Below are 11,562 nucleotides of genomic sequence, written 5' to 3'. Positions count from 1 at the left end.
CCGACCGGAAGTGAATTTTCAAAAATTAAAAAAAATGTATTAGGTTTACATCATGATACATCAGCTCTGAAAATTTCAAGTGAATCCATCCAGCCATCTCTGAGAAATCGTCTGCACAAAATTTGGACAGAAAAAAATAATAATAATAATAGTGAAAAAGAAACAATAGAATAATAGAAGGGTCTTCCGTTGGAGACGGAAGACCCTAATAAAAGTGAAAAAGAAACAATAGAATAATAGAAGGGTCTTCCGTTGGAGACGGAAGACCCTAATAATAATAATAATAATAATAAAGGTAAAAAAGAAACCTAAGAATAATAGAAGGGTCTTCCGCTGAAGACGGAAGACCCTAATAATAATAATAAAGGTAAAAAAGAAACCTAAGAATAATAGAAGGGTCTTCCGCTGGAGACGGAAGACCCTAATAATTAATGCATAGATTCATGATTTGTCTTTCGAATTCAAATTACGGTACCAGGAAATAGCTTTAAAAAATAATCCTGGTTTTGGTATAAGAAAAAGATAAAAGATGGAATACATATTTTATATTACCATTTAATAAAAAGGGTTTATCATCTTCTCAACATCAGAAAGTATTACTAATAGAATATAACCCCTAAAAGTACTATATGGAAGATCACTTTACTGCGACAAATAAAACTATGTCTTTAAATTTATTGTTTTTGTTTCTAAGCATGTAAAATAACATTTTAAAATAAAAAATGAAGAACAGAGACAGTTACAATTTAACTATGTTTAGAATCAAGTTTTCAACACAATTTTATTCCCTTGAATTGTACGAAAAATACTTTACATATACAGAAATACAAATTTACCAAATTAATTGTTTTTTTGCATTTGTGATAACAGTTTTAAATCCTATCAAAAATGATAGATCTCCTGGTTGATTCGGTGAAACGATCGAGTGCAACTTTCAGACTGGTTGCAATTGTCTCTTTTTTTGCACTAAGACATTCTGCAATAGAAAGATCTAAATCACCACCATAAACGATACCAACGGCATACAGACGGTTTTCAATTCTTGTTAGAACGACGGACCCACTGTCTCCCTTGTCAGAAAACTTTTCAAAACCAATACGTGGCGAGATCACCATAACATCCCCGTCAAATACTTCGAAATCGCTGACTTTTTGGATGTACCCCTTCGTTTTGGCAGTGGTGGCACCAAACTTGAATACTAGCCTGTCGGCGAGTGTAGAAAGTGGTTGTCCGTACACGTAAACATTTTCATTTAGCTCATCAACAGTTTTTGATAGCAATGGCAATACAGACTTAAATAACTTTATGACAGAAATGTCATGCAATCTTCCATTTTCAAGCATATCATCATTTGGCCAAATACAGAGGCCGATCGATTTTACTTCCCCATGTTGTTGAACTTTTGCTAAATCCCCTTCTTTGTAAAGATGACCAGATGCTATCGCTATGATGGAGGAAAATGAGTTGTCCTGATTCATGGAGTTTGTAATTTCTCCAAACATGCCTAAGCTGCCCCGTTTTTCTATTCTTTCATTTATGATTTCACCGCCACATCTGATCGCACATTGGGGAGTAAACGCCCGTTTCAGCTGTAGAAATTTTACATCACCTTGAAAATGGCTCTCTATTAATGTCCTGCTTTGGTCGTTTAATGGCTGGTGGCTTTCAAAGATGAACAAGGTTTTACCGCTTAATCTGTATCCCACTACCCCATGTTTCTTTGCACTAAAACACATTTCGTATTCATCTAGTCGTAACATATGTTTGAAAAAAATAATTGATTTTGTCGAAAACTTTGAGAAAAATTATATCAAAGGGAAATCATTTCTTTCCTTTCAAAGTATGCATTACTGTGTAAATAGATTAGAGAAAAAAAGACTGTGAAATGTTAACATAACAAATATGAAACGAATGATGGATCATAAACGGTGCGAAAACAAATATTCAAGAAACACAACATACAATGAAGTTGGAAATGAAGATTAAATTTTCACTCACAATTTAACAGTGAGGCGAGCACCAACCTTTAATCTGGTTTAACGTACTTACTCTTTGATTTTTCTGATACATTCCCTTGTAAGATTTGAGGATTCACGTGACTTCCGGGTATTTAACCTCTCTTGCAATTTTTCAATCTGCCTAAGGAAACCGCTTAAATGTCGTGTATTTGTCTTTAACTTTAAGGCAAATATAAAATCTGCAAGGGCTTTCTCGAGACCTGCATAACATTTTTCATATATGATGCTCTTTTCACTGCTGGCTTCAAGCACATGTGACGCAAAGCTTAACGACTCTCGTTTGACCAGCTTGATTTTGTCGACTTCAGATTCAACGATGAAGAACAACATTGATTTCTCAACATCTTTAACCAATGATTGTAGGGAATCTAACGGAATCTGTAAAATTAATTCCTAATTGTTAATAAAAAGACAGGAAAACTTGCAAGAAAGACAAAAGAATAAAACAGTTTACCTCTTTCCTCCAAAAAGATTTTCCAAGATGACAAATAACTACAGAATTTCCATTCCTGAACCCTACCTTTTCGCCTAAAAATATATATTTTTAAATATATATATATATATATATATATATATATATATATATATATATATATATATATATATATATATATATATATATATATATATATATATATATATATATATATATATATATATGAATTTTAAGTTTTACTTAAAGGTCATATGAAACGATTCTTAACACTAGGATGGTATGAAAGAATGTCAAATCACCTTTAGTAAAAACATTTTGCCTTTGCTTAGCTGAAAAATGAAGGCCTAAACGTGTCCACTTGATAAATTTGTTACCCGCTTATCGTTCTTGATTTTGTGTTTTTTTTATGACGTCACAAAGACCCACTAATGTAGCTCTAGTGTAATTTTACCGTATTTTATTGAGTTAATTTTTAGTCATTTTTGTAAGTATAAATGTGATTATGTATTCAGATGAACTATCTGATTCTAAAGTACAGTTTACTCTATTTGAACTAATCGTTAATTAGACACAGCAACTGAAACACGAGGACTAATGTAAAAACGATATAGAAATAGGGGTTTATGACGACATCACCGTAATTCTGCTGTCACAAGAAGCATGATTTTAAAAAAAAAGGCTCAAAACTTACCTGCATTACGAGAATGTATATACATACACTGTAATGTTACGGTACTGATACTTCTAAGTTTGGCTGAGCAATTGCAGTTTGAAAATACTCATACACTTCGTGCATAAATTGATCAGTTAAAAAAAATCCATGTCCCCATTATTTGCGAGACTGAAGCTGAATAATTAATTCTCAAAATTAATACTTTTACAGTTCAAATTTTTTTTAAAACCAGACTATAATAATCTGTGTTAAAATAAACTGTCTGTAAATATATACATACAGAAAAGTAGGATTACATAGATAGAATTACGTTTAATGTCTGACTTTTTAAAATTATTACGATAATATAGTTAAAGTGTTATGCGTATATATACCGACTTTTTGTAAGAAAAAATACGTAGAGAGAGAAGGGGGGGGGGTCATCGAGACAGGGAAAACCAAAGAGAGAAAAGTGATTGAGAACAGGAGAAAGCACTAGAATCATTTCATTTCCCATAAATAAATGAAATCATTTAAATGCAGGTTTAGTTTCACTATCACACACAGCGCGGTCAATTAAATGCGCGTGCTACCGAGTACCTAGGTAGCATCATCTAATCATGGCTTAAAAATTTAATCAGAAAACAAATCATCAGTATTCTTATGTAAGAAATTTATTCAATTGTAAATTATTTGACAGCGTCTATATTAACTTACTCGAGTACAGACCCCCTCTCTTTGTAGTACTTATCATCTCTCTCTGTCGATTGAAGTCTCGAAGGGCGACAATAAATTACACAGATAAAACATACTAATATCTTGCAAATATGCAGTAGGATGTTAAAAGACAAATACTATCTTGTTTGAATATCGTATATTTATGCGACGTTTTAGCCTAAATAATGATATTTCTTAAAATTTACGCTGCGAAAGACATGATCGGTTGTATAAATGTTAGTACTGAATGTACGACTGGGTCTTACTGACGTCATAAGCAAAGGGAGATAAGCCGTGCTAGTTGAAGTTCATTTTTGCAGTCGAGTAATTTTGATCGACTCTGCTGCCGCTAACTTGCATAAAAAATTCAAAATATAATTTCAGGCTTATTAAAGTAGCTCAGATGAACTCATTTCCGTATACAACCCAAAATGCTCTGGACATTGTTTCATATGACCTTTAAAAAATTTTATGTACATTGGAATGCTCTGCGTATAATTAGAGTTATCGCGCTTGCATTATCCTTGGAAGTTTTTGGCGTGTCCAAATTAGGAGCGGCAAATGCAAGTGATTCTTGGAAATGAAAACATTTAGTAAATGCCCAATGAAAATCATGCGCGGTAAAATTCTGGACCCGGTCGTCCAGATAGCGTCGTTTTTCGGTTTCTTTTAGGACGCCGTGAAAAGTACATGTGTGTTGGATAGCTTCAAATTATTTTAAGCCGCCTCCACCCAGCCACCTTTTCCTTTTTTGAGGAAGTCCAATCCTGTCTATATCTTTGTTTTGAATTTGTTTTAGGTAGTTTTCGGTTTCAGACCACAAGAAGGTTTTATATATTATGTAATCAATTACGCCACATATTAGGTAATCACTGTTTACATATCAACCATATTCATAATTCGGCTTCATTCTGTTGTGAATTTTTGATACAGATAATAAGAAGTTAATTAATAATTTTATGGATTTCTTGACCGATTATTACATAATTAATTACAGGTAATTTCTATAATTAAAGTCACATTAGTGGCAAAGTGCAACATACCTAAGTGTTTTGTTGTTTATGAAAATGGAGAATGAAGGCGGTTTCTCAAAATTCTGCGATAGTACAATAACTGTGAGTTGGGTTCATGACAGTACACGGAAATGTTAAAGAATGAGAAGTTCCACAGATTAGTTATTTTATCAAACTGAATTTGCATTGGCAATTGTACATAAAATAATTTATTTTTCAAGAAAGGAAATTTGTGCGAGCCGTGTGGTGCTAAGAAATGTTTTCTTTGCAAATATATTATTAAAACAAGCCAGTTTGAGGACAATAAGGGAAATATTTATCATATCAAAAATTATATTAATTGTAAATCTTGCAATGTTGTATATGGAGTTTTTTGTAAAAAGTGTAATAAGATTGTGTATGTGGGAGAAACTGGTGGGACTTTATACCAAAGACATATCTTAAATCTCTCACTCATTAGAAGAGAAACCAATGACCCTGTTGCTGCACATTTTTACTCAGAATTTCACACATTAAAAGATTACAGTATTATAGGTATTGAAAAACTGTACAATAATGACATTTATCGGAAATATAGAGAGAATCTATGGAAGAAAAAATTAAATACTTATATACCATTTGGTATAAATAAAAGGGAGCACTATTGCCCCTGAACCGTTAAATGAACAGTTTTGCGTGTACATTGTATATATGAATATGTTTATTTATATGGAATAATTCATTTTACATTATTTACAGTCCAGATATATGTATCATTTGCAACTCTCGCAATCTTCTCCGATGTTTTTCGCGCAATTTTGATACATGACGTTGTCTTTCTATTGTATGTACATTGTGACGTCATAATACGTTGTTCAACGTTAGTTGCTATGCATTTAAATAAACACGACTGATGAAGGCCGGTAACACGGTTGAAATATTTCAAAAAGTGTTTTAAAGTGTTTTTATTATTATATATATATATATATATATATATATATATATATATATATATATATATATATATATATATATATATATATATATATATATATATATATATATATATATATATATATATCAGTTTTCTAAAAATGAAACATACATGTTTGGACGTCTGTTGTTTTTGAAGAAAATTTGAATAATTTCAAACACAGGTCCCTCACGTTTTCGCCATCTTCAGTGATAAGGAATAATCCTTCAATCGGTTCTTGGACTTCTTTCACCATTTCATTCGTTTCTTTCCAAACATAGTATAATTCCTCCGAAATAAGTTTGAAAAGGTTAAGCTCAGATGGGCCAAATTCAAAAGTGACATAAAATAGCTGCATTTTGCATGAATGTGCATTTGTTGAACTTGGGCTACAAAATCAAATTCTATTTTATCATTTTAAAGAAAGAAATGTTTATCTTAAAAAAACCCGCAAAATAGAAACATTTTTTTAGGCCACAACAATAAATTTTTTTGTTCGTCGGACCGCGCGCTCGTATTTAAGCAAAATTATACAAATAATTATATTATTTTCAATTTCCCACACCATGGAAATTCTGTGCTATTTTCTATTCCATTCCCGCTCTTTTTTCCATATTTTAAATCTGCTCACTCTGCAAATCAGAAAAAATATAATTGTCCGCTAATTTTTTTTCACGCTCCGCATAAACATTTTGCCTACAAAAAAGTAATAATATTATTATTTAACCGCTTGCCCCTTCGTACTTTTTTTTTATCAAATGTCCGACGAACAAGAAATTAAATTGGTGTGGCCTTAGCAGTAAAATTTAGAAAAATTAGCCAACATACGATCTCAAATTTAGATAATTATATAATTTATATGTACAATAAAGTCTCGTTAATCAGGACACTTCACATTCGAGACAAACTAAGTGGGGAGCAATTTTTATTCATACATTGTATATACATGTACTACGTATTTTTTTTAGTAGTGCTGACGCTTCATTAATCATAACTTGTCCAGAAACACAGGCGTTCGTATTAATGTGGCTCAACTATATTTCTTTTTGTGAATCATTAAGAAATATTCAATGATGCAACTTAGTTATGTCTTTCTGAAAAAGGAACATACCTTTTGAATCGAGTTCGTTTCCTTGGTACTGGCGAAATCAGTGATGAAGCTACAAGATAATTTATTCTTTATAGCTTTTATGAAACATTCATCTTAATTTCATTTCTCTTTTTTTTTTCAGTTGTTATATAGAAAAATAACGATACACACTGAAATCTTTTTTTTCAAATATGACAACTCTTTCAATTTAGTTACTACTGATAAATCGTTTTTTACATGTTTCAGCTCGACGATGTGTAACAACCGCTGCCATGAGGTATTACCTGTAAAAAAAAAAAAAAAAAAAAAAAGAGGTTGGATAAATGACTACTAAGTACTACATGTCAACAATTCCTGAATATCTCTCATTATTCCCTAGAATAATAGATGATCAAATGCCTGTGAGTTACGAAGAATGAAATATTATGATCGTAGAAAGTATGAAAAACACTTTTAGTCATTCTATACCAAGAAATTATGCTTTTTATTGAACAGCTAATGATGCGCAATTCATTTTCATATACCGTAAATAAAACATCTTTACTGAAGTGATATGCGACTCTGTTTCTCTCCAGGAGAAGTGGGAAAACGGAAAGCGGAAAGCGGTGCATGTACAATGTACATCGTACAAAGATTATATTGCAATACAATTAGAAATTCATTGATACATTATCAGACATATACATGAAGAATGAGATGATAAAAGTGTCAGGGTTCTTCTCTTTCTTTCTCTGTGTCTCTTGGTATCTTTCTTAGTCTCTCTCTCTCTCTCTCTCTCTCTCTCTCTCTCTCTCTCAATCCCTCTTTCTATCTCTGAGTGTGTTTCTGTCTCTCTTTCAGTCTCTCTCTGTCTGTCTGTCTCTTCATCATTCTCTGTCTCTCTCTGATTGTCTTTCTTTCTCTCCGTGAGTCTCTCTTTCCCTCTCTCCCCCTCTCTCTCTCTCTCTGTGTCCGTCTCTCTACCTTCTTCTGTCTGTCTCTCTACCTGTCTCTGTCTGTCTCTCTTTCAGTATTTTTCTGTCTGTCTGTCTGTCTGTCTCTCTCTCATTCTTTGTCTGTCTGCTTGTCTCTTTTTCTTTCTCTGTCTCTGTCTGCATTCTCTCTCTCTCTCTTTCTCTCTCTCTGCTTCTCTCTCTTTTGATCTCGTATTTGTCATTTTCAAGAATATTCTTTGATTTTTAAATATAAGTTGAAAGTTGACGAAATATAATTTCAGTGGGTTCATCTTTGCCTTATATACTGCAGACGTCTTTAATTTCGAGTGTCTAAAATTTCACGGTTTATTGGAAAGTTACCTTTCATGGTGCTTTTAATTTCACGGAGAATCTATTTTGTAATACATAATATTCACGACTGGTTTAGAAAAAAAGACAACTCGTGGTGTTTTAAGAGAATTTATACGGTAGTAGAGTTACCTCCCGTAAATCATTACGAGTGAATAAAGCTCACCTATCGTTGAAGTTATTCAGTTTAGTCAATATGTCGATACTTAATTGGGTAAGACGAGGGACTTTAGTTAATAAATTTCCCAACATTCCAGCAATGCCCTACCCTACAGAGATTGAAAAACAACTTACTGCTTCATGCAATGTCGAGGTAGAAAAAGCTGTGACTCCCAGAAAAAGAAAACGTGGGGAAAATGGAACTTACACACCAGAGTCAAGGGCAAAGATGGCACGATACGCAATTGAAAATGGTCCAGCCAAAGCTGCCCGTCATTTCAGCAAGGAACTGGGAAGAGAAGTAAACGAAATCTCGAAGCTTCACAAAACTATCAAAGCAGTCCCAGTAAAACTAAACCAAGTGTTCTGCCACATCCCTCCCCTTCTCCCATGGACGGCCCTTAAAACTTGGACAGTATGACGATCTTGTTAAAACATACATACGGAGTCTAAGAGTTGCAGGAGGTGTCGTTAATGCACAAATTGTCATGGCCAGGGCCAAGGGGATCTTGAGGTTCAAAGACAGCATGCAACTTTAAGAAAATGGGGGTACAATCGAGATTACCAATGAATGGGCGCGATCTCTACAGAACAGAATGGGCTTCTCGAAGCTGAAGGGCACAAAAGGAAACAAACACTTTCCCGAAAAATTTGAAGACATAAAAAACGCATATTTGTAAAGAGTATCTGACAATATTACAAAGTTTAATATTTCAGACAAACTTATCATTAATTGGATCAAACAACCGTAAACTTGGTTCCTTGAGAGGAATGGACTATGCATAAATGCGGTAAGTCTCTATAAATCATACAGTAATAGGCCGGTAATTCTATTGTTCCCAGGGCCGTAGGAAGCAATTTCAGTTAAGGGGGGGGGGGGGGGGGTCAGCCATATTTTTTTCAGTTGGCGGCACTAGCAACTACCAAAAATTCCTTGTCAAGCAAAAAAAAAAGGGGGGGGGGGCATCAGACTTTTTTTTGAGGGGGCACGAGCATATAGTAGCAATGCTTTCTATAGTATACTATATATCGGCAAAATTATTGGGGGGGGGCACGCCCCCCCCCCCGTGCCCCCCGGTTCCTGAGGCCATGGTTCTTAATATATTATTAAACATTAAATAACAATGTAAACACTGTTTTGGTAGATCACTGAGATTTTTACATTTTACATTTATTTAATAGGTGCCAAAAAAGTTCCATTCAAAGGGGAAGACGACAAGCGCAAAAATACGGTAGTTCTAACAGTTTCTAAGTCTAATGAACTTCTTCCCCCACAGCTTTTATACCAGGGCCTTACAGACAAGTGTCACCCTGAGTATCGATTCCCCGAGTCATGGGACTTGCACCACAGTGAAAATCACTGGAGCAATGCAGATACAATGAAGCGTTACGTGGAAAAGATCATTTTCCGTATGTCGAACAGGTGAGCGATGACCTATTTATTGATACATTAAAACAAAAAAAAAATGGTTGTTTGAAGGATATTTTTGTATTCCAAAAGTACAAAAAATGCTAGTAAATCATGATTATGGTATTATTTTCAATTTGATTACATCAATATACACGTAGAATGTAGAATATGGTTATACTAGGAATCTTCACAATGTAAAATCTATGAAACACAACAAAATCTGTTATGAACAAAAACTGTATTTAGTGCATAGATAGTTATTCAAAGAAATATAAAGTTTTTAATTCATATTTTTGTTGTTGTATTCTAAGATACAAAATTCCTATGTATTCTATAATTGAAAGCTCAGCTAACATGATTCTATAAATTTAAAATACAAATTTCTAAATAAAAAACTTGAACTTTGACGCACATCAATTTTTATAAGAATTTAAAAATTCCTAGATATGCATGGATCAACCCCTGGCATTTTTTTTTAAATTTAAGAATATATTTTCATATTTAAAAAAAAGAAAAAAACGAATCCAATGCAATACTTACTACGAACGCCGTGTTAACAGTCGATATATTCCAACGTCAGAGATCAATTAAAATCTTTGAACTGTACTGGTACGCATTGAGAGTGCAAGATTAAAAAAAATGACAAAAAATCGGACATGAAAGTTAAATTGCAAGAATTTGCGAAAAATATACTCAGAATTTATGGATTTAAGTTTGTCATCCTTCCAGTGTTCTGCTTCGTGTTTAAGGAAGAAAGTAGAAATTCTTATGTTTATATAGAAAATGCAGTCTGAAGTGCAGTCACATAAGTATCATCATTTTTATGCATGACAAAAGTTGACTAGTATTAATAGCTGTACAGTGTATGTGAAGAAGGAAAATTATTTATAAACTAGATGAGATCTCGTTGCGAGCAACGAGTGGGTCTTCCGTCCGATTTTCGATAAGATGAGATAAGAATTTGACTGAGATTTTATTTAATAGTTATGTAAATAAATTGTTAAGACAAACAATTTTCCTTCAGTAATGTGTAACTAAATATTGATCATTAAAAAGTCATAGATTAAAAACTTTCGGCCCGTCTTGGCCCCTTATATGAGTGGTCAGCCCCTTTTTCTTGATACCCTCTTAAAGTTCTCATGATTTTGAACAATTTTTGTTCAACAACTACATGTGTTCAGAAATTCTTTTTCGTTTCCGAGATATATGCAAAAGAAATATTAAGGGCAGGCCCTTTAAGTCCCAAATGGGGACGTCTAGCAAAAATTGAAAGATTGTATATTATTAAGAATATTATTTTGAACGTATTTTGTTAAATATTGGTTATCAAACTATTCTTCCTTTTTAAGATTTATTGCACCAAAGATTATACAATCTGTCCCCTAATGATCCCTTATTGCATAAGATATAAAGAGTGTGAAGATGAACTATTTCGCTTCAGTAATATATTACAAAATATTGATCGTTAAAGAGTTATTGATTAAAGGCCCCTCTCAGCCCTTATGTTGAGGGGCCAGCCCCTTTTTCTTCATACCACTTTAAAGCTTTTATGATTTTGAACACTTTTTGTTCAACAACTATTCAGAAATTCTTTTTCGTTTCCGAGATATTTGCAAAAGATATATTTAGGGGCCAGCCTTTCAGCTCCTTAATGGGGACGTTTAGCAAAAATCGGAAGGTTACATATTGATCACATCATTATTTTGAACATCTTTTATTCAATATTGCTTATCAGAATATTTCCCACTTCCGAGATATAGAGTGCCAAAGATTTGGCCTTCTGGCCCCTTATAGCCCCTAATTATGTAACATGTGATGTGAATATCATAAT

General features: G+C 33.2%; 1 protein-coding gene across 1 annotated transcript; it reads right to left on the bottom strand.

Moving 5' to 3' along the window:
- Positions 1–838: 838 nt before the first annotated feature.
- Positions 839–10,290, bottom strand: LOC133186337 (uncharacterized). Its single transcript, XM_061321587.1, has 7 exons — positions 10,272–10,290; positions 7,116–7,162; positions 6,900–6,948; positions 5,921–6,177; positions 2,473–2,546; positions 2,050–2,396; positions 839–1,725 (listed from the first exon to the last, which is right to left on the bottom strand). The coding sequence occupies exons 2-7, from the start codon at positions 7,150–7,152 to the stop codon at positions 873–875; spliced, it is 1,617 nt and encodes a 538-aa protein (XP_061177571.1). The 5' UTR covers positions 7,153–7,162; positions 10,272–10,290; the 3' UTR covers positions 839–872.
- Between the last annotated feature and the right edge of the window lie 1,272 nt (positions 10,291–11,562).

This window comes from Saccostrea echinata, unplaced genomic scaffold (genome assembly GCF_033153115.1).
Source record: "Saccostrea echinata isolate AGI-Se365-2 ecotype Australia unplaced genomic scaffold, CSIRO_AGI_Sech_v1 ptg000013l, whole genome shotgun sequence".
NCBI lineage: Eukaryota > Metazoa > Mollusca > Bivalvia > Ostreida > Ostreidae > Saccostrea > Saccostrea echinata.
This window is presented reverse-complemented; position numbering and strand designations above follow the sequence as displayed.

Bases quoted from the DNA above. Each gene is read 5' to 3' on its own strand.
- LOC133186337 (XM_061321587.1), bottom strand. From the start codon at position 7,152: ATGGCAGCGGTTGTTACACATCGTCGAGCTGAAACAT. The intron at 6,178-6,899 runs GTATGTTCCTTT...TTGATTTTGTAG, and splicing joins AAACGAACTCGATTCAAAAG to CCCAAGTTCAACAAATGCAC. The intron at 2,397-2,472 runs GTAAACTGTTTT...TTAATTTTACAG, and splicing joins AATCTTTTTGGAGGAAAGAG to ATTCCGTTAGATTCCCTACA.